Source organism: Pristis pectinata, chromosome 4 (genome assembly GCF_009764475.1).
Source record: "Pristis pectinata isolate sPriPec2 chromosome 4, sPriPec2.1.pri, whole genome shotgun sequence".
Classification (NCBI taxonomy): Eukaryota; Metazoa; Chordata; class Chondrichthyes; order Rhinopristiformes; family Pristidae; genus Pristis; species Pristis pectinata.
In genome coordinates, this window is record NC_067408.1 from 89,341,499 (window position 1) to 89,368,790 (window position 27,292).

The window sequence follows — 27,292 nt, forward strand, 5'->3', positions numbered from 1 at the left end:
CCTACCATGTCCATACAGACCTTTTTGCCCATCCACACTAATCCGCATTGTCCACTGCCTTGCGACTGCCTAAATGTCTCTTTAAGTATAGTTATGTATCCAATTCCACCACCTCCTCCAGCAGCAAATTTCAGATATAAACCACTCTGCGTAAAAAATATTTTCCCTCAAATCTCCTTTAAAACTCCTTCCTCTCACCTTAAAACTGTCCTCTTGTTGTTGATGCCCCTGCCATGGGAAAAAGATTCTATCTTCCCTATCTATGCCTCTTATAATTTTATATATTTCTATCAGGTAGAAGAATACATCTAGGCATTTTGGTTGGCAGAACTGCAGATATTAATCCACATACCAGTAAACCATGCACAACGGACTTTTCTTCTCTGTGGGCTTTTGCATAATTCTTACTAAGATGAAGTGGGTTGGTCTCTCCTGTTAACTCTGAAAAGGGAGATATATCACTCTGTGTAAAAACTCTAGTAAGCTCAGGTCTCTCTCCAGCTTGAATTTGCAGAGATCTAAGAAAACTACCCTGTATCGTCATGATACCATCTGCATGCCATTGATCCATTTCTAATATTCTCTGAATTAAGATTAAGATCTTTATTAGTCACATGTACATCGAAACACACAATGAAGTACATCTTTTTGCGTAGTGTTCTGGGGGCAGCCCACAAGTGTTGCCACGCTTCCAGTGCCAATAGAGCATGCCCACAACTTCCTAACCTGTTCATAATTCTAGGTCCACTTAAAGACACTCTTCCAAAAATTATGCAAACCAGTAAAGTCACTTCAAATATCCATCATCAATGTTCTCAAATCAACAGAAATTCTCTACTGTTGCCTGATAGTGCAAGAAGAAATGTTGAGACCTGTGCAACATTTCTCATCGTTACAGGATGCCGGAAGGCTCAATGCCCTCTATAGCTTCACAGGGTCATTTTTTCTTACCCTCAGTATAGCCATTATTGATTGTTCTTCAAATTTCAGAATATCAACAGGTAAGGCACTCCAATCTCCCTGTACAAGCCCTTCAGGGCCAAAACTATCATAATTAAAGGAGATGTCATTCAGCCTGATTCCTGGGCCCGCTGTCTTCAAATTCCAGGCAGACCTTTGATGCACTGATGTCACCTCACCTCTTGAATTCAGCTCTTTGGACCAAGGTTGTTACAAAGTCTGGTGCCAGGTAGCAAAATTCAAATTGGACATCAGTAAACAAATTATTGGTAAGAGCTACTTCACATTTTATAGCATTGCCTACAGCACTTTCCATCACTTTGCTTTTGGTTGATAGTAGATTGATAGAATGGTAATTGGATTTATCCTGCATCGTTCATAGAACATACCTGGTAATCTACAGTGGAGCAAAAAAACTGCAGATGCAGGAGGTCAAAAAAAATTACAAAGAGTCCTTGACCTGAAACATTGACTCTAAGGATACTGCCTGACCTGATCAGTGCTTCCAACATTTTCTGTTTTTGATTCAATTTGATTCAACTTTCCATGTCATTGGGTAGAGAGACTAGTGTTGTAACCAATCTTAATCGCCAAAGCCCTCTGCAGGCATTGCATTCCCCTCAGCTTTCTTACCTACCTATACATATATGCTCTGATGCTGCAAGCACGATGACTGAAGTAAGACAGAAAGTTGCAGATGTTAGATTTTTTATTATGGGACACAACAATGCACAAGGTTGCAGCAGCTCTCCAGCATTTACACCAGGGATTCTGTCTGACTCTGTGCCAAGTTAGCAAAAACTGTAAATCCATTCATTTGAATACAGAGGGCCTGCAGGAAGGAAGCAAGGTACATTAAATAATTTACATTCCTTTGCATATAGTTTGGTTAAACATTTGATGTGTTCTTGGGTGTTTGAGCTTGTTTATTTAAAAGATTTTGTTTGATTCATTATTAATCGTTTGAATTTCATGAATGTTTCTGTAAGCCAAAAATCAGACAATGTTTGGATAGGTTTGCCAGCTGGCTACCCCAAGGAGTATGGCCTAGCTAAATGTCAACACCTTTTCCCCATGTGTTTCATGGGCATGTCTCATTCTGCACCATCCGCTGCACATGAAAACACTTAAGGCCCTGCTGCTGCACACTACTTCAAATTGACCTGGGACACAGCAGCAAGTTGAAACAGAGGGAATCTTCAAAAAGTATGACATTTTGAAGTGTGAGTGTGGGCTGTTTGCTGCTAGCAGGAAACTGTGGCCCATCACTTTCTCTATCCAAGAAAGATGTTTGCATTAATCGTTACAAAGAATTTACAGTCATGGTTCAGATGTTATATTCTTGTATCAACCAGTCAGTGGCATTCTAAGCCTCTTAAGTCAGAAGGTAATGGGTTCAAAGTATCTAGGCTGATATTGCACTGTTACAATGTCAGAGGTGATGTTTTCCCATGGCACTATAACGAGCAAGTGGAGGGAAGTTATTATCTTTGTCCTTTTCAATATTTGTGCCTCAGTGAATATCACTAAATCAGATAATTTGGTCATTATCAAATTGCTGAGCACATTACAACAGCGACTGGAATTGAAAAAACTTCATTAGCTGTAAAGCCTCTTAAGACATCCCAGGGTAGTGATAGGCACTATATAAGTTATTATACTGAAAAGACTTGGATCCATCAGTTTCCACATAACTACTGTTTGTAACATGATTTTATTGAACTAAGGCTAGAAGCTAATGGCCATATTTATTAAATCTCCAATATCAACTATTGCATCAACTCATAGATATTAGTTATTAAATACAATTGTGCTACTTAAAAACTTCTACAGCAAGATATTCAAAGCACTGTGCATTTTCTTTGAGCTAGATAATTTTTAAACTATATGCAACACATTTTTGAAACTTATTTGCCTGTATTTTTAAATCAAACTACTTTTACTTATTTTCATCCTCAGTATAATTCCCCGAGGTTAATTATTAACATAAATGCCAGAAAAGGTGTTTGTTTTCCATGTACAGTTCAATTATCATTGCTTATGATTTGTTTGCAAATAATTGTTACATTGAAATGACAGAAAATACTATTACTTTTATGTGATGGATTAACTGTAGTACAAAGAGGACATATGTAGTGGTCTGGATTTTGCATTAAGATACCATGGAGGGTTTCTATCAGACAGCATCCCGTATCCTTGTGTGTAATGTGCATGGATAACAGCAAGTTCCTTTCCAAAATGTCTTGCTTCTGCACAAACTTTACTCAAGTAGTATACTGCTAAGAGATAGAGCATTGTTTTACATGAAGGGTATGAAGCTGCAGTAGCATCTCCTAGAAAGCCATCCAAACCACCACATTTTCTATTTCAGAAACTACTAAGCATACTAGAAAAAGTTAGGGGTATGCTCTTGTATTAGTGAAAACTTAATAGTGATTGATTTTAATTACTACTAGAAAAAAAATCATTGCTAGAGATGTTGCTGAAGATTTCTTTTGCATTTTAATTTTTGTTGGAGATAGAACAGTGCAGCACAGGAACAGGCTCTTTGGCCACTATGTTGTGCCGAACTAGTTTAAACTTGCAATTAAAAACTGGTAATTAATTATTAAAACATATTATATTGAACATTCCAACAATCCTTCTTGTTTTAGATACTGTGTGCTAGATATTGCAATGGAAGTAGGGGGTGGAACTAGTAGTTGCCGTTCCCTGGATGCTTTGGAGACCAACTCTAAAGCATATCATTTGCCCCTGTCAGATCTCCTGCCCAAATTCAGTCAGATTGACTGGTTTGGCTTCACTGAAAAGTAGGATAGTCTAATCCCCAAGAACCGAATGGACTAGAGAACCAAGAGAAAACATTCCTGGTCCTCTCTTCCCTGTAAAGGCACTTACAATCTCTCCAAAGACATCTTTGCCTTGTGAAGCTGCTGAATGCCTGTAGTAAAACTTGGAAAATACTTTCCACTCTACCTCCTGGAACAGAGCTAGGTTCTTAACAGTTAGTTTCCCCAGATTTTACATACTCCCATCTGTTCACAAGCCCCCGATCAGTAACCTCCACTGTATATCCCAGTAAGGATTCTTCAGTCTGATTCACTAAGGAGGCACATCCGTGCTTTTCTTATTCTCACACATCACAGATTGCTTGTAGAGAATGCCATACAATAGCCAACAAAATCAAAGGACAGTTATAAGCATAATGAGCAAAGAGCATTCTTCCTTCCACAAAATCCAGGTCAATGGAAGTTCATCATATAGTTTTACAAGGTAGTCCAACCAGCAGACAAGCTGGAAATTAGTCATTCCTGTGTTATTTCATAACCAGGCTGGGAATGTTGATGTGAAATCCATCTGACTTCTTAGTTACTTTAGAAAAATTCCAGTGCAAATGAGGTATGGTCCACATTTCCTAAACAACTGATGTATAGAAGAAATTAGGTAGCTAATTCACATCCTGTGAGGAGCATTCATTTAATGAAGCAAATACATTGTTTAATTTAATATTCTAGAAGGAATCTTCTTCTGTTTCAGAATCCTTATTTGGTTTGGTCAATCTTTCCAATTCCTCACCATCCTAAAAATTCAAAAACAGGGTAATGAATCATTGATTGCAGATGCACTAAGATAATTATATTTTTTTTAAAACTTCATATGCACTTCATGCAACAATTTCCCATTCCCCCATTACCACACTTACTAATAATATCACTTTTCTTGTAAAGCAATGTTTACAGCAGTTTATCATGGTTATGTGACTGCTATATGGAACATAGTAGCCTTTGATGTTATAAACAAAGATTAACAAAAGGTATCAACTTAAGAAAAGCAATCATTCTAACTTTGGGAACAAGAACAGATACTTCTTTGTCTTCATAAATTATTCAAAAGATTCTTTTTCAATTTTGCATGGTTTTTCAAGTAATAATAGCTCCATAACATTCTTCAAATACCATGCACAACAAATATGATTGTTACTTGTGTTTAGATCTAAAACCTTCATTCTTTGTAAGTAGTAAGCAGTTTTTCAGTGAAGTCAATAAAGAAAATACACGTACATACATAATGGCCTCGAGACTACCATGTGGAATTACTTACAGTCAAAAATTATTAAATGCATTAAGTAAACATTTTCTATACTCAAAGGTGAAGCTCTACTGTGTGCACAATCCATGGCAAAATGAGCCACATCACAAATGTGTGACATTGCTACAGGTGGCGTAATCAGAACTAGTCAGCTCCTTTTATCCTCAAGCGCTTCTAAATACACAATTCCATAGTCACAGTGACAGAAATAGACTTTCATGGTTACTGCATGCTTGCTCAAAGAAAGCATATGACATGTGGGATTGGGCAAATAAATACTATTTAACATCCTCAACATTACTACAAAGTCAACAGGGACCATTTAATAAATTGTTTTTCACATATATACCATATTGAAATATTTGGATTCCATATTACTCAAAATCTCACAAGGCTGCTTACTATTGATGATTGTGAAAAACACCCTTTTGTAAATTGTTAAATGAGATTATTCAGGAAACTAGTGAAAATTATAAGTACTTTTCATTTTACCCCACATAATGCTATTCTTTGTCCATTAAGACATGCAACCTATTTGGAGCTTTGAGATTAAAGGGGTGGAGAGGGACAGGTAAAGAGACATTAGATACTTGAATCATAGGAGGAAATTAATAGCAAACTATCAGATATAATAGAACATTTCCATAAGGCAACAGAAACAAACGTAATTCAAAAAATCAAAAATGGAGCAATATCTGAAAAAATACTGCAATGAAACTACATTGGAAACAAAGAAACAGAATTTGACAGAGAATTTCCTGACTGACTACAAACAAAAACAGAAAGGCTGGAAGAATTCATCTAGGCAAGCAGCATCTGTTGAAAGAGAAACCAGTTAACATTTCCAGCATCTGCAGTTTTATTTGTCTTCTTAATTGATTTGCATTTTCTGCTGTAGATCAACAGCATTTGTTGTTCTTATTATTTTTATTTGAGCAATAATCTTCCACAAGGAAGTGCTTAAAGCTGATGCAAGTTAACATGCTTCGATTTTACTCTTTCTCATGGCAGGGTGTTGTATCCTGGCCCTGTACCTCATACTATACTTCAGTTCATATACCATGATTAAATTTCACCATGATCATAAAACTATTAAAAAGCGGAATGACCTTAAAAATTTACTTTATCAATAACGTTAGGTTGCCTTATGGCACAAAGAAATATGTAGGTGAAAATCCTTAAGTCTCAAACCTTGTATGCATGTAAATACATGACAATTTTAACTTGGCAATATAAATGACTGATTATGAGCATACTAACTATTTACAAGTTGTTGTAAGCTACATCAGCACAAAACTATGCTTGAAAAAAATGTAAACATTTCACACCAGGGGATGACTTTACTAATTTTTTGATAAAAATATACTTTTTGAACATAGGAACTACCTACCCCACTGGAACGTTCCAGAAGTTCACCATTTATAACCTTCAGTCTCTCTTGTTGTAGGATATACATTGGGTCCTTTATCCTGCTGGAATTGTAAATAAATATTGCCAGGAATACCACAGGAACTTCTAATAAAAAAGTCAGTGAAGGTTTAAAATCAAATTCAAATACAGATACTGTAGTTATGATAACAGTTATTATTTGGGCAGTGAGGACATGAAACATATTGTCCCTGAATTTCAGGATAAAAGCCACAGACAGTCCAAAGGCAGCAGTGGTAAAGATTAAAGCCACAGAAAACATATTGTGCCCATAGAAAAATCCACAATTTTGGATGTGGGTGCGAGATTCAGATCGAAGTAGTAATATCAGTCCATTGAATATAACTCCAAAGAAGTACAGTTTACTATTCTGAATGAAAATACTTTCAGTCAGTTGATCTCCTTCTTTCAGCATTTTTTCATTATAAATATTAGCCATGGAAGAAACAAAACATTGTATAATTATAAAAAGGTGGCCAAAACCAAGGCCAAGTTTTTTGAATGAACTAGTGTCCCATTTTGGAGCTGCTGTTGTGAGATTGATCCGTAGCTGGTGCTGTGCATTTTCATCCTGAGATGTTACAAACGAGAAGCAGCTATTTGATGCACTGAGGTGCACATAATGATTAGATATGTGCCTAGGTATAGTATCTTGGGCTTCTCCAGTCCCTGATACAAGAGCCACAATGGAAAGGAATAAAATCATAAGTGATGCCCATTGCACTGAGGACAGGCGCCGCCTATTGGAAAGAAGAAACACAGCATTATTATATGCTTGCAATTTGCATGTGTGGATGAAAAAGCATTATTCAGTATATCTAACCCTATCTTGAGTAACAAAATACATTTAACTCAAAAAAAATAACCATTTTATAATGTTTTTAAATATCTAAGCTACTGATTGAACACATCATTTAAAACCATGCTCTGTATGATTCTGATTTAATAAAATGATATTTTTCTGACAAGTCTAGACATGTTTCACAGAACTAGGAACAGTCTTACAGTGCTATATGTTCTTATGAACAGCTTCCTTTGAGTGCAGAACAAAACAAGCATGACTTAGATCCTGAGCACCAAAACCTTAAAAATCCAGTTTTCACATGAATGTTATAACATGCAAAGACTGTACAAGCAAGCCAACTGGACACTTCCATGAATGCATTTTATACACTGTATTATCAATGAATCTCAAAAAAAGTTACCAAATTAGTCTTTCATTCAATAAGTTTCATGACAGCCAGATCAAAGGCATTACAATTTAACTACACGTTTCAGTCGATAACCTTGTGAATCAAGACCTATTAATGTGAAGAAATAATTGTCTCATATTTTTCTTCTAATAATGGATTTATAGCTCTAGTGAAAGCCCAAGCAAATGCACTTGAATCATACCATATAGATTTGAGCACTGAATGCAGATTTGGTCACAATGTTTGCAGTATAAAGAGAATATCAAATGAGTTGGTTTGTTCAGCCTTCATTCTAATTATCAAATTACTGCAGGAATTATTTAATTAACTTACTTGAGAACAATTCTGAACAGAAGAGCCGTTGTGATAATAACAAAATTTGAAAACAAAACTGCCATTGCCTATACAAGGAATACCAGAAAGAAAACTTGTTAGCCATGCAAGCAAGAGCCTTAACATGTTAAGCATTTATTGTATGATCTGCTACTACTAATGTAAGGCACATGTGGTAGCCAATTCTAAGTCCCATATGTACAGTTTAGAAAATATAGAATTCCAATCAAAATAGCCAAAGTATACACTCTTAAAAGTGCTAAATGTTATAACTGTGCAATAACTATAGAAAACACACTGATAAAAAATTATCATCTCAAGGATAATTAAAGATAACTGCATTATAAAAATCTAAAGTCAGTTTCTTATTTTGGTGGAAGTGGGAAGTAATGAGTCAGAAATCAACTCTTACTATTTGTTCGTTGTCCTTATTCCTTATATAAGCAGCAATACATGTTATTTTGATTTGGTGGGCTTGGTTTTGATTTTATTCCTATTTACTGCTTAATTGGATGGGATGACTCTTTAATACCTTTAGTATATGTATCAACATTTCCAATTGCCACTTTTCTTTTATCGCTTATACAGATCGGACATTAGATTTGTCCTGAAATTACTGTTGTGGGCTCCACCATTCCTGCTGTGCAACTTAAGAAATGCTCCTATAGAATTTAAGGTAGAACTGATTCTGAATTTCTTTCCTTTAGCTTGATTAGATACCCAAATGTTTGCTTAAATCAGAAAATTTCAGCTAAAGCTAGATTTTACAGCATGCCAAAGAACATTAATCCTGCACACAAGGCAGTGAACCTTATTCCACCCCAAGTGTATGCTTGCATTTGCCACATCTGTATATTTTTATAAAGCAGACAAAAGTCATGGTCATTAATAGTGGAGATGAAAAGAGAAAGCACAAGAAAACTATAGAGTTTAGGGTGTGTTTTAAACAGAAAGTCAGGAAAGGCAAGGCCACAAAGAATGAATATTTTAAATATGAGGTTGACGTGGACATGGTGGGCTGAAATGTCCTGTTTTCATGCTGTATGACTCTATGACACTCAATGAAATGCTGAAGGTAAACCCGATAGAGGTTTATAAAATCATGAGGGGCACAGGTAAGGTAGATGGTCAGAATCTTTTTCCAGGGTAGAAATGCAAATTACTAGAATATATAGCATTAAGGTGAGAGGGAGAAAGTTTAAAGGAGATTTGTGGGGTAAGTTTTACACAGAGAGTGGTCGATGCCTGGAACGTGCTGTCAGGGGCAGCGGTGGAAGCAGACAAGATAGTGATGTTTAAGAGGCGTTTAGACAGGCACATGAACATGCAGGGAATGGAAGGATATGGATCACGTGCAGGCAGATTGTGGCATCTCTAATTCGGCACTGTGGTCAGCACAGACATTGTGGGCCGAAGGGACTGTTGCTGTGCTATATTGTTCCATGTTCTATGCTGAGGACTAGGACCCAATACAAATCAGTGGGATTTGCTATTATGGGCAGTAGATACTAGTGAGAGCCAAATTTTGTGCAAACTATCTGTTTGACACAATTTAGGATGTTTGTCAAAATTGATTTTGATCACCCAGTTTCAAGATAAATCACTTTCAGGTTATAAATGACAAGATTACATGCATGCCAAAGTCCTCTTTGCAGTGTCCCTACCTTATCCCAAAAATATTTTCCATTTCTCATACCAGACGAATTTGGACAAATTTTTGGCTTCTGACTACTCATATGTATTTCACATTGAATCTTCAACAGGTAGAGGTGGTTTACACTCAGAGCAAGTTTAAACTTTGATGTAAAGCACCCTTTGCGACTGAAGATGATCCAAATCACTTCAAAATAGTTTGTGTTAATGTTGGCAAATTTTCATATTTGCATATGACTAGGGCTCACAAAATAGATAAAATAATGAGATACTGTTTTATTGATAATGGAAGAGTGTTGACCAAGTATGGGGAAACATTCCTACTCCCCTTCAAGAATAACTTGGGTCTCCAATAAATTAACACAAATTCTAATAAACTACACCTTCTGTGGGCCCAAAACATTTATTTTTTTGACAACTTACTGGCTGGAGGTAGACCAACACATAGAAGACAATTAAGTTATCCACAAGTAGAGAAGTGCTGGAACAGACCATTTCATAAACTGAAAAACATTGCGCCAAGAGGAACATTTCAAATCCTTGCACGTCCGCCCCTCTGAAAAGAAAAGCATGTCAGTAATTACTCTTTCATGAATTCTAAAAACATGTCTTCAGTATTAATCAAATAATGTGGCAAACATAACGCAGTAACAGAATTTAAAGTTAATCTTCATTTAGATCAGGACTTAAATATCAAAGATAATTTTTGAGAATGAATATATTCAAGACAGCTTCCTTGAATAATACTAAGTGAGCATGGTGTGCTTGTACAAGAAACACGGGAAGTTAGGTGCAGGTGCAGCAATTAATGAGGAAGACAAAGCAGATGTCTCCTTTATTGCGAGACAGATGGAGTACAAAAATAGGGAAGTTTAGGGTCACAGCTTTAAAGAGACTAAGTCTGCAGTTCAAGGGTACACTTGCATTGGAGGCAGTGCAGAGAATACTTACTAGATTGATCTCCCAGGTAGGAAGAGTTGTCTTAGATTGGGCCTGTACTCGCTAGAGTTTAGAAGAATGAGATCTTCTTTAAAAACACCCTGAGGTAGCTTGTCACAATTGACATCAACAGGGTTTTGGTAAGAAAATTTAGAATTAGGGTATTATAATTTAGAACCAGAATTAGCTTTTAGGATTCAATACTGAATTAAACAACTTCATATAACTCAGTTTTCCTGTATGCACCAGAACTAATCAGCAGCTAGTAGACCACTCAGCTCCTTAAGCCTGCCCTATTATTCAATACGACCATGGCTGATCTGCCCAAGGCCTCATCTCTTCTATGCCAGTTCAGTTCAGTTCCCTGATCTTTCAAAAAATTTCTCTACTTCCTCCTTAAATATTCCCAATGATCCAACTTCCTCTGGGGTATAGAATTCCAGGGATTCACCACCCTCTGTGAGAACTTCCTACAAATCTCTGTTTTAAATGACCACCCCCTAATCTTGCAACTATGTCCATTCTCCCACTAGTGGAAACATCTCAACATCTACCCTATGTATCCCTATGAATCTTGTATGTTTTAATAAGATCACTTCTCACTCTTCTAAGCTCCAAAGAATATAAATATAACTTCTTTAGCCATTCACGATAGAACAAACCTCTCAGCCCAGGAATTAGCCAAGTGAATCTCTTTTGGACTTCCTTCAATTCTAACATATCCTTTCTTAAATAAGGGGGCTGTGCACAGTGCTCCAGGTGTGGTCTCACCAGTACCCTGTACAATTGTAGCAATACTTCAATATTTCTAAACTCCAACTTTTCTCGCAATAGAGGCCAATATACTATTTGGCTTCCTAACACATGCTACGTCTGGCTGCTAACATTCTGTGATTTGTACATATTCTTCTCTACTTTGCTCATTTGCAGTCTTTCTCCACTTGGATAATTCTGCCTTTAGATTCCTCTTACCAAAGTGCAAGACCTCACACTTTCCCACTTTAAATTCCAGTTGACAAGTTTTGACCCACTCCCTCAGCATTTCTATATCTTATTGCAGGACTCTTAGCAGTGTGGAGGAACAGAGGGATCTTGGGGTCCACGTCCATAGATCCCTCAAGGTTTCCGCACAGGTCGATAGGGTTGTTAAAGTGGCGCATGGTGTGTTGGCCTTCATTAATCGGGGTAGTGAGTTCAAGAGCCGCAAAGTAATATTGCAGCTCTATAAAACTCTGGTTAGACCACACTTGGAGTATCGTGTTCAGTTCTGGTCACCTCATTATAGGAAGGACGTAGAAGCTTTAGAGAGGGTGCAGAGGAGATTTACCAGGATGCTGCCTGGATTGGAGAGCATGTCTTATGAGGATAGGATAGGTGAGCTAGGGCTTTTCTCTTTGGAGAGGAGGAGAATGAGAGGTGTACAAGATGGTAAGAGGCATAGATTGAGTGGACATTCAGAGACTTTTTCCCAGGGCGACAATGGCTAACACGAGGGGGCATAATTTTAAGGTGATTGGAGGAAGATATAAGTAGGATGTCAGGGGTACATTTTTTTTTACACAGAGAGTGGTGGGTGTGTGGAATGCAATGCCGGCAGAGGTTGTGAGGGCACATGCATTAGGGACGTTTAAGAGACTCTTAGATAGACACATGAATGATAGAGAAATGGAGGGCTATGTGGGAGGGAAGGGTTAGATATATCTTACAGCAGGATAAAATGTCGGCACAACATTGTGGGCCAAAGGGCCTGTACTGTGCTGTAATGTTCTATGTTCTAAGTATCCCCATCGCAACACACCCTCCCATCCATTTTGTCATCATCAAACTTGGATACCTTATATTCTGCTCCCTCCTCCAGGTCATTCATATAAATTGTAAATAATCAAGGGTCAAGAACTGATCCTTGGGACACTCCACTTGTTATATCCTACTAACATGAAAACCCGTTTATCCTGACTCTCTTGTCTTCTATGTGATGACAATCTTCAATCCATGCTAACACACCATTCCCAATATGATGATCTCAACCTTGTGCACTGGCATTTTATGTGGCACCTTGTCAAATGTCTTCTGAAAATCCAAATGCACCACTTCCAAAGATTCTTATCAACTCTACTTGTTACATCCTCAAAGAAATCTAGCACATTTGTCAAGTATAATTTACCTTTTATAAAACCATGTTGATTTGTTTTGAAGGGGAAGGGGTGGAGCAAGAGCTTGCCCCACCGGTTCCCCTCACCTCTTTATACTGGCTACCTCCCCTCTATCTTTCAGTCCAGATGAAGGACCTCGACCCAAAACGTCGACTGTCCACTTCCCGCCACAGATACTTCCTGACCTGTTGAGTTCCTCCAGCATTTTGTTTGTTGCTCCAGATTCTGGCATCTGTAGTCTCTTGTGTCTACAGATGTTAAGCTAACAGAGCTATATTCACCCACTTTTTGTTTTCCTTCCTTCTGGAACAATGGCGTCACATTTGCAGTTTTCCAACCACTGGTATCTTTCAGGAAGTTAGTGAGTTTTCCAAAACTTCAACCAATGGTTCCACTATTTCTGCAGCTACTTCCTTTAAAACACTCAGGTGCAGGCCATTGGGACCTGGCAACTTGTCTGTCCTTAGTCCCTTCAGTTTTTCCAATACCTTGCCCTTCTTGATTGTTAAAAGTACTTCTGTACTGCTTAAACCCAGCCCATCAGATATCTTTGCTCTCTTCTCCACCATGACAAATGATGGAAAGTATTGATTTAACATATCTGATATTTCCTTGTTTCACATTATTTAGTCAACTAAATGCCCCGCACAGATCCTCTAAACACCTGTACAATAACCACACAGAAACACTGAAATAATGATTGACGTTTAAACTCACCTTGTATTAGGACTCTTAGTGCTAGAATGCAACAAAATATCAGTTTTACAGTCTCTGCACATACATTCACTGTGGCTGGTAAGTAGTTGTACTTATTCTCTGAGAAATATACAAAGGATTTGTGTTAGTCATCAATAACTGCAATCAATAAGAGCTCTCAACTGTTTTCAAGAGTTTAACAAGAAACTGCTCTGAGCAACAAAGTGTTGATCAACAATAACAGTTCAGTGATAAATCAATATTATGCTTAATTGGTAGATTTCCAATTCAAAACTCTATTTAGTTATCCCCTGCTGAAGAGTTCATGCAAGTACATCATTTTACAATAAACCACTATTGCCACAATGTTCATAAACCTGCAATGTAAATTGCAGAGATTTTTTTTAAACTGCCTATATCTGTTCTTGCACATCTTTCTCAAGTTACATCCCTGTTCATCTGTGCAATGCAAATTCTGTTAAGATTTTTGGCACATAGATTTTAGGTCTCACAAAATCTAGCTTGATCTGGCTGTGAACAAATGGAAACATAAATTGTCTAAGTCACTTGACATATTATGGATAATATTAAACCTGCAATTTCACCCCCACCCCCAAAAAAATGGCATGTTTGGATTAGACTAGAAGTTAAGATGTGTGTGTGGAGACAACCAATACACTCTGAAGATACAGGTTGGTTATTACCAAACAATTGGTTTGCGTTCAAATTAGTAATTGCTCCTAAAATCTTAGAAAAGGTAACATGTTAAGTGTAGTTGCACAGGAATTATGTTCAAACATAATTGAAATTTAATAAACAAGTCTTGTCGTACTACTACATACATGGCTTTACCATATTCCATAGTAGTTTCATTCAGCTTTATTGTTTATATCTGACCAAAAATATTTTTCACTATCTAGAAATTTTCAGTAAAGGTTCCTACAGATGTCTGCAGCTATTAATGTCTCAAGACTTTGGCTTCACAAGTTCAAACATCAAGAAATGTACTAATCAGATAATTTCAATAAATATGATAAAATTACATTTAATTTCATTCATTAAAGCATTGAAATAAAGCATAAATATTATGTTAAATGTTTCTGATAGTCTCAAGCTGCTGTGGCAAGAAAACTACCTATTAAACAAATTATTGAAATGATGGCAGGATTCATTTTTGAGATCCAAAACTTCTAATCAGTTTTAATGACACAGCCTACAATATTTAACCCTTGATGCATGACACATTCTAGCAGCTCACAGCAGCCATCTATGCAGGTTTCTTTAGAATAAGTTCACTTGCAAGTATGGTTGATACTTCCTCAATAGAAATTTACATTGATAATCAACAATTGTAGAAGCTCCCTATCATTAATACATTCAAAAATACATTACATTTACTTAATTTTTTTTAATCCTATTTGTGATATGCTCATTCTATCAGTGAAATAGATAGGTTTATGTCTAAATAATGTAGCAATATACCTCTGCCACCTACAACAGATTTTTGTCTGTAAGACATTTCCAATCATAAGAATTTAAATCTTCCTTCAGTATAATCAAACACTAAAAACAGAAAAACTAAGATCAGATTCTGCTAATCTTTAGCCTGGACTCTTTTAGAGCTGACAGCTAACTGCAGTGCATGGACCAGTTCTCTCCTACATATTGTCATGCAGAAATCAGGAATGAGCTTGCGGTTATATAGTGGCACAACTGACTTCCCTCTCCATCACTGACTCAGCAATGAGTTCCGGAAAGGACTGTGAACACACAAGGTTGAGGGGTTAAATGCATTTCACACCAAGCCCTGCAGGCTTATGCCAGGGATGAGTGGTGTATTTAGCACAATCCTATACATTTGAATAGGGTTGACAACCTTGATATAAAAGGTCAGTAGAGGTAAGATCTATCAAATTTCTGGCATACATTATGTTAACTTATTTAAAATTGAACCGCTATTAAATTTCTGATCGGAGCACTATCAGAAGATCATCAGAAACGAAGAGCAGGAGCAGGATCCAGCACCTGAGGCCTAGTTGCTGCTTGCTAGCCATTTCAGCTCACAAGATGGCCTTAGCAGTATGGCCCCAAGCTCGACTGGACCTGCAAAATAAGTGTGGTGCATAAAAAGTGCAGATGGCAATTCAAATCATACATGATCTGGCCTTTTTTATTTCCTGCCTGATTTGTCAGGACAATATTATATTTGAACACTGGGTGGCAGTAAGTAGATTCCTTGAGATTTTTGTGAAACAATGCAACAGTTGGTGCAACTGAATGAAGGTTGCAGGGCAGGAATAATTCTGGATCGTGTCTAAACTTAATGGTCCATAAAAATTAGTAATGGACAAATCTCAGAGCCACAATCAAGCAAGAAAACAGTAATATTTTTAGATATTTTTAGTTGATGCTCAATAAAACATCAAATTACTTATTTCCATTGTATTGTTCTTAAGTTTGTTGTTTTAACCAACTTGGGAAAACCTGAGTTATTCAAGGACAATGAACACAAATTTCTTAATCTGGAATTTCTTTTGAACAATGAGATAGACTATGTAATGCAATTACTGTGTTTGATACAGATTTTCAAATTGAACATGCTAAAATACAGCATTATGGATTTATGGCATAAATAACATGGCACTTCTGGTTGAGGAGAAGTCACCACATTAATACAGCATTCGTTGAAGCATAGTAAACAAAAGGGTATCAAAATCATAAGGGCACAGAGAATATTCAGCTCATCTTTGCAAGAGCAATTTAGGGCTACAAGATCCCTGTAGCCTTGCAATTTCTTCTCTCTCAAGTATCAAGTGATAAATGGATGGGTGTTTTTTAGTAGCTTTAATATGCTTTCTGTATCAGCTACTTAAAACTGCCTACAGTAATGTATGAAGTTATCTTGTGCAAATATATCAGTATGTACATTGAAAATTATACTATTCCTATTTTTATATATTTGATCTTAACACAATCCCTTAGGACATCTAATAGGACAATGCTGTTTTAATGGTCAGTAGTCCCCCTTTCTCCCTCTCTAATGAAAATGTTTTTGTCAACATAATTGTACCCCCAAAAAACTTTATTTCTCCATAAACTACATAAAATAATCAGTTTTTTTTATTTTTTTAATTCTACATTCTTTGTGGTTGCCAAGATGCAAATTATTGCTCATCAATTAAAAAGTTTCAGCGCCGAACTTTAGAATGTACTTTGTTTTACATATTGCTTCCAGTTCCTCACTCATAATATCATGTCTAAAATGTCACTTTGGTAATAAAAATAATAAAAATACTTAATTGTCTAAGTGCTTAATGTTTTTAAAACTGAAACAAAATATTTTACATGAAAAAGCAATTCTGGTAGAATCCAAAGTATCTTCTGGGGCAGTTCAAAATAATGCAATTTAAAATTTACTTAAAGTGGAATAAAATCTGCAAAATTTGTAATAGACTGATTTTGATAGGAATTATGCACTTATTTCTGGGTTAGGGGTCAGGTGACAGAGAAGGGGTTAATTATAAACCTCAATGAAGGGTGGGATAGGGGTAGGAGGTTAAAAAATTATTAAAAGATAAAATGTGATTTAAACCCACACTGCAAACACACTGACTTCCAGTTTAACTGCAGCAGGGATCTAAGGGCATTAATGACCAAATGTAAAGAAGTGGGACTGTAATTATAACATGTTCAAAAGGTTCCTAAATTTTTGAAAGTTATTTTAATTTAATGCTGGTAGACCAGTCACTGTAAACCAAACAGTTAAAAGCAAGGAACAGTTTTTTTTAAGCAGTGCTTGTGGGCTAGGAATGCTTCCCCTTCCCTCTACCTTCCCTACCCAATCCCAAATCAACTCTTTAGTGGCAAGCAAATACCCTTCAAGGTAATTTCTCCCTTCTAATTGTTGATCCGATCCCCCAACACCCTCCCCTCATCAACCATCTACCTCAAGATATATATTGAACTCCTCCTCTGCTCTCCACTACGACCCATTATTCTTTCCTACCCTCCCAGCAAACTCTATCTCACTGTACCCAGGGCTTTTCTTTCTTCCTTCCCACATCTAATTGAATCCCAAACTTTGCTGAATGCAGAAATTTGTCAACAATGGCCTTCAGCTGTGTCCTTCTACAGCAGGTTTTCCCATTTGATTTGACTGATGGGTGGAAAAGAGTTTTAAACATGTATAAAGAACTACTATTTCTCATAGTTTTGTGTCATCCCTCCACCTTGGAAATATGCATCCCCACTCCCTCCATTTGAAATGAAAATCAAATGAACTGGTAGCCAGACTACAAATAAAATTCATAAGGCTAAACCTGAAAATAGGCTTTTGTGATTAGAAAAATATACAAAAGTTTTGGCACCTTCATTGGCAGAAAACTTCATTAGGAGAATCCGACTGCAGCCAAGGATGACATACAATGCACCCAGCATCAGTGTATACCCCAATGAGCAGGAGCATGAGAAAGCACAACATTTGGATACCATTTCTAATTCCAGCCTTTGGTCAGCTGTAAATGACAAAATACAAAAAGAACTTATTAACTAAAGCAGTTGCCAATGAAAAACACAATTGTGCAATTCAACCTTAATGAAGTTTCAGAATATCACAACATGCGAGTTATATGATACACAACAACTTGTTAAGTTACTAAACCACACAAGTTATTTGATACACAGTAACTTATTAAGTTACTAAACTATACAAACCAAATAAGGCTTCATCCTCATTCTCCAGCTTATACTGAACAACATGTCAGCCTGATTGAACACAGGGAATCTTACAATGTAGTGTTTTTCCTTGCTGAGGACATGGGAATTTTAAAAAGTCAGAGTTCTGATTCAGCCAACTAACCACTGGCACCATAATACATATAATTTGCAATTACATAATGTTACATCATCCATTACTTTCTGCAGTTGTTTAATTAGCACCTATAGATATCATATAAATGCAATGTTGTGAAGGCTGCAAAATTCCATAATGTTTTAAAAGACCATCACTAAGCAAGGCCACTAATTTAAACTAGGTAAGTTGATACGAAACAGGTGTTATAAACATCATGTGGCAAATTAATATGCCCATTGGCATGCATCATTGGAAATAAACTTCTTCAAATGATAAGAAAATAATTACAGCTTTTTAATCAATGCTGATGTTGTTTGGCATACTGTGCGTCAGGACAATCCTGCTGCACGTGGCACAATACACAGTTTACTAATCTGCCGACAGAGTAAGCTCTCTCTGAGGGAAAATTGACTTTATTGATCTGGGTTCTTTATCGGAACATCCTTATCTGTATCACCACCAAGTTAGAGAAAGAGGTTGTAAAATGGGGTCTTCACTGAAAGCAAATCAGCAAATAGCTTTATATCATCCTTATATTTTAATCCATTGTAGTCACACATAAACAAGAGTATACAATAATTTTTGAACACAAATTTATTTGTCAAAATAGAATCACGGGACGGTTATAACATGGATGGAGGCTATTTGGCAGATTGAGTCGGTCTCAACTCAATATAAGAGCAATCCAGATACTCTACTCTCCAGTCCTCACCCATCACTCTGCAATTTATTTCCTTTTGTATATGTATCCAGCTTCCTTTTGAATGCTACAGTTGAATCTGCCTCCACCACTACCTCTGGTAGTGTATTTCAGGCATCAGTCGTTTCTTGCAATTTTTTCCACTTTAGTTTTGGTTCTTTTTGCCAATCATCTTCATTCTACATACCCTGATTCTTGACCTTCTGTCAATGAGGATAGCTTCTCTCCATCTATGTCCTCCATGATTTTAAATAATTCGATCATAACTGATTGGAACCTCTTCTTCTGCAAGCAGAACAACCCTGGCTTCTCTACTCTATCCATGTAACCGACCTCCCTGGAAACATTTTAGTAAAAATTTCTGAACCCTCTATAAACCTTCATTCGTTCCTAAATTTTTGAACTGGAACGCAATCAATACGGGCACTCCTGCTCCTCTCTTCCCTTCCTTATCTTTCCTGTATATCTTGTATCCAGGAATATCTAGAACCCATTTTGTCCCTTTATTTAAAATCAGGTCTCCGTCCTGCCACAACATTGTAATCAAAAGCGATTAATTGCATTGTTCCCCAACCTTGTACAGTATACTTCAGCCAATGTACATGCACTTCAAACCGACCTTAGAAATTTATTTCTTGCTCTGGTAATACATGTCTCCCCCAATCCTTCTTGCTTCTTTTTAATGTTGCCTTACTGTGCCTATCACCATTTCAAATTAGTTTAAAACATCTCCCATTGTGCAAGCAAATCCCAAGAGCCCATTGGTCTCAGTTCTGTTGCAGTGCCATCATCTGCCCTGTACATGTCCCAATCCCCCAAAACGCACAACGCCCCAGGAATATAAAGTTCCCCCACCAGCATCATCTCTTCAGCCACACTTTGCTTTGTACTAACTTCCTATCTCTATACTTACTGGTGCACAACAGAGGGAGTTATCTGGAGATGACTACCTTCTGGGTCTACCTTTTATCTCTTAAAATGTACCTGCGAATCCTCATTCCTTCTTCTGCTTATGTTATTGGTACCAACATGGACCACAAACTTGGCTGTTCACCCTCTGCCTCTAGACATTTCTGCAGTGGCTCAGTAACATTCTTAACCCTGTGGCATCAGGAAGGAGTTATACCATCTGAAATCATGTCTACAACTGAGGAAAACCATGTCTGCTCCCCTAACGATCAAATTCCCTATAATTATTTCTTTTTTGACCTTTCTCCTCTCTCTGTATACAGCTGAGCCATCCATAGTGCCACAATCTTGACTGACTGCACTCCACGTGGAAACCTTCCTCTATCAGTACTGAGAACTAAAAAGAGATTGAAGAGGCCTCGAGATCTCCTGAACTGCTTGTCTACTGTTTTTAATTAATCTGTCTGGTGGCCACTCATTCCATCTATGTCTGCATTCCTTCAGCTACAGGTTGATCAATTCTTGTATCAACCATAGATTCAGCTTCACGGATGGACTGCAGCAACCTCAGCTGTCGTTCAAGTTCCAACATCTGGAGCTGTAGATCCTCTGTCTGATGAAACTTCCTGCACCTGTAGTTGTCCAGGACATGAGAAGCATCCTCAAATTCTCATTCTTGGATGCACTGCCATGCCATGACTTATTAGGTTAGCTCAATTAATAGATATAACTAAAATTTTATTAGATTATTTACTGATTTACTTACCCTAAACATTTTTATAAAATCCCCTGATTCTTTGTTTAAACCTTATGGCTGTTTCAATTCACAGGCCTCTGTCTCCTACACTCCTTTCATTCAGAATTTTTATTTGAAATGTACTATTCGAGCGAGTTATTCTATAACGACTTCAGACAGATTGGAAGATAAATGAAGCTCAACAGTCTACATTAAGCAAATTTAATAAAACAATAACCTGCATTTATGTAACAATTATAATACAGCAAAAACTGCCAAGGCACTTAACAAGTGCAAAATAAATGAAAAGCATTGTTTGCAACAAAACATAGGACACATTTGGACAGATGGCCAGAAAGCTTGGTTGCAAGACAGGTTCTAAAGGATGTCAACTTGTGCCCAAAGCAAGTGAAAGCAGCGTCGCTGACTGTGGAGCAAATAAACTCAAGAATGCACAAGGGATCAAAATTGAGCAAGTTTGGAAACCTTAAATACTTGCAAACAAATCTGAGGTGCTGTCAGACTGAAAACCGAATAAGAAGCACAAGGGGACAAAACTTGGAGATAACGACACCAGGTTTTTGGATGAGATAAATGGAAGATGGGTGTCCAACCAGGACTGAGTACGAATGGTCAAGTCTAGAAGTAACACGAGCAAGGCTAAGTATTTCAGGTCCATATGACCCAAGGTGGATTCTATGTCAGGTGACATTCCTGCTGTACCTAGGTGAGGGAGTAGATGTGCGACCAGAAACTTATCTCAGGATTAAAAACATAGAGATTGCAAACAATCCGGCTTATTTCAATCAGTTAATAGGGACAGCAACCAAAAACAACGGTCTTGGGTCTTCCGAATTATTCAATTGGATATTGAATGTAGGATAAGCAGTGTGACAAAACCAAGGCAGTGGAGGGAGCCAGAGAGGTGGCAATGTTAAGTTAAAACACTGTGGACAAAAAATAGGTGCAAAGCATAGATCCTTGGAGATCATTAGAGGTAATGGTGCAGGAGTGGAAAGAGAAGCTATTGCAGACCATTCTCTGACTATGTGAAACTAAGGAGGGACAAAATTTCATTCAGCTGAACTAGAGTAGAGAAATATGCAATCAAGTGTCTCAATAACTACAATTAGGTCAAGGATGATTAGGAGTGATGATTTACTGTAATCGCAGATAAAAAGACTTCGGTTAAATTAAAAAAAGCAAATTAAATCTTTGGACAAATTAGAATTTGAATATTCATGCAGACTTACTGTGTAAACTGATGATCTTTTAAGAAAATTTAATGAATTTCTGGTAGCTGGCACTCGTCCTTATGTCAAATCTCACTCCTTAATTTTCTTGTTCAAAAGAAACAGCCGTCGCCTAAGTAATCAAATAAAAAAATTAGGCTTTACAGGCCAATGTCATCAATAAGAATCCTTTGGAACATATTAAAGTTCACTAAATTCTTCACACATGTTGAACAATTAACAGAAACTGGCAAAGTGAGTATGTATTGACACCTACTTACTCAAATGAAGCAGGCATCTAGTTGGTCTTGAAAATTGCAAGGAATGGAATATAGAGCAGATGGAAGGCAAAAAAAGGTCAAATAAATACAGAAATTGCTGGAAGGACTTTGCAAATTAGGCAACACCTGTGGAAAGAGAAACCGAGTTAACTTACCTGGCTGAAGACCCTTCATCTGATAAAACTGCAGGTGATACATTTAACTCTCTTTCCAGAGATACTGCCTTACTCGAGTATTTGTAGCATTTCAGTTTTAATTTCAGATTTCTAGTATGTGCAGTTTTTCATTTTCAACAAAAAACCTTAAATCCAGCTCCATTCTCAATTATGGACAGTATTCCACAAGGGACAGAGGGCGTGGCATGACCACAAATTATTCAGGCAACGATCTGCACAAACATCAGAGCCCTGCAAGGAAAGGAGATGGTGGATTGCGTTGGTTTTCCAAGCACAGTGTTGGTCTTTTGCAGAATGCCTCATCAATAGAACTGTCAAACAAGCAGCAAGACCTTGCTTAGCTAGTGGCAAGAAGATATCTCCCTGTCAGATCATGGAAATGAGACTGTCACCTCCATCTCCTTTATTAGGAAGGTTTGGGAAGAGATGCAGCAGTATTTGTGAAGATTTGTCCCAAATATCTGCATGATTCAGGGCTCTATGCTGTAGGCTACTCCCTGGAACATCCACTGAGACAAATATCAAATTGATGAAAGACTGCCTGAAACTCATGTCTTCCCATGCAAGGTATGATCCATAACCAAATGCTGCAAAACTGTCATGCTCCAGAAGCAAGTCTAGGTCCAGGGCTAAGTGCTAAAAAATGCACTGAAGCTGGATGCTCCCACCGCAAAGGCTCAACATAAGAAATCTGCAGTTTAATGGCCTCCTGACACTTCACACAAAGTGATAGAAATCTATGCTAAAACCTCATGATCTATTTGTTCAAGGCTTGCATATAAATGTTGAATAATGTCATGCTACTATTAGTAATTGCAATCAACATAACTTATGATGAATACATTGACTTAAAATTTTCTATACTAAATGCATATTATTTTTTTAAAATGAAAACTCCACCCTTAATTCAGTTTTAAAAAAGGTGGTTTGGGAAAATGTGAGAGTGACCTGCCCTCAGGAAGCAGGTCAGCCCCTACAATCCATTTTAAGGGAACTTTAGTATTTAAACACAAGGTTGGTTTCCCAGCGCTTGTAAATCCCAGCATGTAGGAAATGAAAAGAACAAGTCTTAAACGGTAACTACAATTAAAGGACTGTTGGTGGGGTAGGAGTCTTTTGTGCAAGCCCATTCAATAGCCTTTGTCAGGTATCCCACAACTGTCCAACTTCTTCTCCTACATCCCTCCATCTACCCCATGATCTTTCTTCCTCCACTACTTTCTGTGAGGTCTGTGATTCTCCCAATCAATTCTACCTCCTATTCACTCACCTTCTCATTTCTTTGATTTTCTTAACATCTTCTACTCTCCAGCAATATCCTACTTACCTTACATCTACTTGCAAGCTGCTTTTTCATCCTAGCATTAGCTAAAAACAATTTAACTAAATATACAGAATTTCCCACACTTCTGCTCTCACCTCTTCTCTTATTACCCAGAGTATAGACTGAGTTCCTACTGGCTTTGGTTTTCATCTCGCCAGCACCTCTGTCCCCATTCAACAGATCACACGTCCAATGCAATGCCACCTCTGAACAGGTCTTCCCCTTTCCCGTAAAGCATTCCTAAAGGACCATTCCTTTTAAGAAAAGATGAAGTATGAAAGTTAGCTAGTCAATAATATAAAAGAAGATACCAAAAGTTTTTTCAGATATATAAACAGTATAAGAGAGGCAAGAATGGATATCGGATTGCTGGAAAGTGACACTGGAGAGGTAATAATGGGGAACAAAGAAATGGTGGATGAACTGAATAAGTATTTTGCGTCAGTCTTCACTGTGGAAGACACCAGAAACATGCCAGAAATTTGAGAGAGTCAGGGGGCAGAAGTGAGTGTAGCCGTTATTACTAAGGAGAAGGTGCTTGGAAAGCTGAAAGGTCTGAAGGCAGATAAGTCACCTGGACCGGATGGACCACACCCCAGGGTTCTTAAAGAGGTAGTAGAAGAGATTGTGGAGACATTAGTAGTGATCTTTCATGAATCACTAGATTCAGGAATGGTTCTGGAGGACTAGAAAATCGCAACTGTCACTCCACTCTTTAACAGGGGAGAGAGGCAAAAGAGAGGAAATTATAGGCCAGTTAGCCTGACTTCAGTGGTTGGTAAGATGTTAAGAGTCCATTATTACGGATGTGGTTTTGGGGTACTTGGAAGCATATGATAAAATAGGCCAAAGTCAGCATGGTTTCTTTAAGGGGATATCTTGCTTGAAAAATATGTTGGAATTCTTTGAGGAAGTAACAGACAGGATAGACAAAGGAGAGTCAGTCGATGTTGTTTACTTGGATTTTCATAAGGTCTTTGACAAGGTGCCACTCATGAGGCTGCTAAACAAGATAGGAGCCTATGGTATTAGAGAAAAGGTACTAGCATGGATAGAAGATTGGCTGACTGGCAGAAGGCAAAGAGTAAGAATAAAGGGGGCCTTTTCTGGTTGGCTGCCGGTGACTAGTGGGGGTCAGTGTTGGGTCTGCTTCTTTTCACGTTATATGTTGATGATCTGGATGACGGAATTGATGGCTTTGTGGCCAAGTTTGCAGATAATACAAAGATAGATGGAGGGGCAGATAGTGTTGAGGAAGCAGGGAGTCTGCAGAAAGACTTGGACAGGTTGGGAGAATGGGCAAAGAAGTGGGAGATGGAATACAGTGTAGGGAAGTGTATGCTCATGCACTTTGGTAGAAGGAATAAGGCATAGACTATTTTCTAAATAGGGAGAGAATTCAGAAATCAGAGGTGCAAAGGGACTTGGGGAATCCTATTGCAGGATTCCCTAAAGGTTAACTTGCAGGTCGAGTCAGTAGTAAGGAAGGCAAATGCAATGTTAGCATTCATTTCGAAAGGAATAGAATATAAAAGCAAGGACATAATACTGAGGCTTTATAAGGTGTTGGTCAGACCACATTTGGAGTATTCTGAGCAGTTTTGGGCCTCATATCTAAGGAAGGATGTGCTGGTGTTGGAGAGGGTCCACAGGAGGTGTACAAGAATGATCCTGGGAATGAAATGGTTAACGTATGAGGAGCGTTTGATGGCTCTGGTCCTGTACTCACTGGAGTTTAGAAGGATGAGGGGGGATCTCATTGAAACATACCGAATATTGAAATGCCTGCATAGAGTGGACGTGGCGAGGATGTTTCCAGTAGTGGGAGAGTCTAGGACCAGAGGGCACAGCCTCAGAATAGAAGAACATCTCTTTAGAACAGAGATGAGAAGGAATTTCTTTAGTCAGAGGGTGCTGAATCTGTGGAATTCATTGCCACAGACGGCTGTGGAGGCCAAGTCATTGGGTATATTTAAAGCGGAGGTTGATAGGTTCTTGATTAGAAAGGGTGTCAAAAGTGACAGGGAGAAGGCAGGAGAATGGGATTGGGAGGGAAAAGTAAATCAGCCATGATTGAATGGCAGAACAGACTTGAAAGGCTGAATGGCCTAATTCTGCTCCTATGACTTATGGATGTTTGGAAGGCTTTTGATAAGGTCACACACTGAAGCTGCAAAATTACAGCATATGGAATTGAGGGTAATATACTTGAGTGTATTAAAGGCTGATTAACAGATGGTAAAGAGAGATCTGCTGACTTGCTGTTTCCAGCATTTTCAGTTTTTAATTTCAGATTTACAGCAACCACAATTTTTTGATTTTCATGTAATATTTCCAACTTTATCACTCTATTGTATAACATCTTAAAAAAGTGAATTAAGTCTGTTGGAATAACATCCAATAACCCAGTCTGGCACCACCAAGGAACAATTGTTCACTGCCCCTTCCCATCGTCTTTTAGGCAGCATCATGTTTACTTGTGTCATTCAATATTTGCTGGTCTCCACCCTATCACAGATCTTCTTGACAAGCAAGGGAACAAAAGTTTCCTTAGTAACTGGGAATGGGGATTTGAAGTTACAATCAGAACAGCCATGATCTCAATAAATGGCAGAGTAAACTCAGGTGGCCATGTCATATATTGGCAACTTCCTTTTTGTTCTCTTTACTCCTCCCCATTTTCTTTGTAATTTTAAATGTAATTATTTATAACTTTCCCTATTCTGATGAAAGGTCATCCATCAGAAACATTAACTCGGTTTCCCTTTCCACAGATGCTGCATGCCTGAAGGGTATTTATAGCATTTTCTGTTTTTAATTTTAGCAGGTTATTAACAAAGGCCATCTTGACCAAGAGCAATGTTTGGCAGGATTCACTTACAAACTTGCACTTGAGTTTTCATAGGAGGGCTATCAGACATTTGCCCCCAAAATTAGTCCTGTATATTTCACACAATTTGTTGGAGCCTTGAAAACAATTTTAATTGGCTGGCCTCGATGCTGCATCAAGTCAGGATCGAACAAAGAATTGTTCTTACGGCTGAATACTGCAGCTGAGAATGAACGTGTGCACAAAGCCATCCCAAGGGCTGCCGAGTTCTAATAATTATCTTTTTACAACCTTTGAAACTTCAACTATTTGCTGCGATGTACTTTCCTCCGTTGATCGACGGTACAGTGGCGTTCAGTTGCACAGTTCAGTCGAAAATCAACTCCAATTGATCTCCCTTTGCCGGAGAACCACCAATGGAACGCAACCCTTCTCCTTATCCCCTCTACTTCCTTACCTCAATTTCCTCCACCACCCACTCCTCCTTCCATGCCCTTTGCTGAGGAGGGATCACTGTCCGGGTCTTGCACTGACCTGAGCCATCCGCTGACCGTGAGCCTCCTTCACCACCGGCCAAACACAGTCACTCTGGCCCACGGACGGCAGGCCTCCTCTCTAGTCACTCCAGAAGTAACTGACCGGAGTTAAACATCGCCCACACTGCCCCACACACCTGAAAGCCCCTGGATGGCTCCATTCCCAGTACTTCCAGACAACAGTTCCCCGCACCCTTTCATTAGGTCCATGACGACGGTCATTGCTGTCGTCACGGCCGCAGACCGCGCATGCGCCAGGCCAACCGCCCTCG

General features: G+C 38.1%; 1 protein-coding gene across 1 annotated transcript; it reads right to left on the bottom strand.

Moving 5' to 3' along the window:
- Positions 1 to 1,581: 1,581 nt before the first annotated feature.
- Positions 1,582 to 27,278, bottom strand: slc35a5 (solute carrier family 35 member A5). Its single transcript, XM_052013931.1, is given in 9 exon segments — positions 1,582 to 4,540; positions 6,440 to 7,217; positions 8,004 to 8,071; positions 10,080 to 10,126; positions 10,129 to 10,212; positions 13,466 to 13,564; positions 17,812 to 17,958; positions 21,895 to 22,006; positions 27,019 to 27,278. Coding segments are annotated over 7 exon segments (1,269 nt in total). The 5' UTR covers positions 17,936 to 17,958; positions 21,895 to 22,006; positions 27,019 to 27,278; the 3' UTR covers positions 1,582 to 4,471.
- Between the last annotated feature and the right edge of the window lie 14 nt (positions 27,279 to 27,292).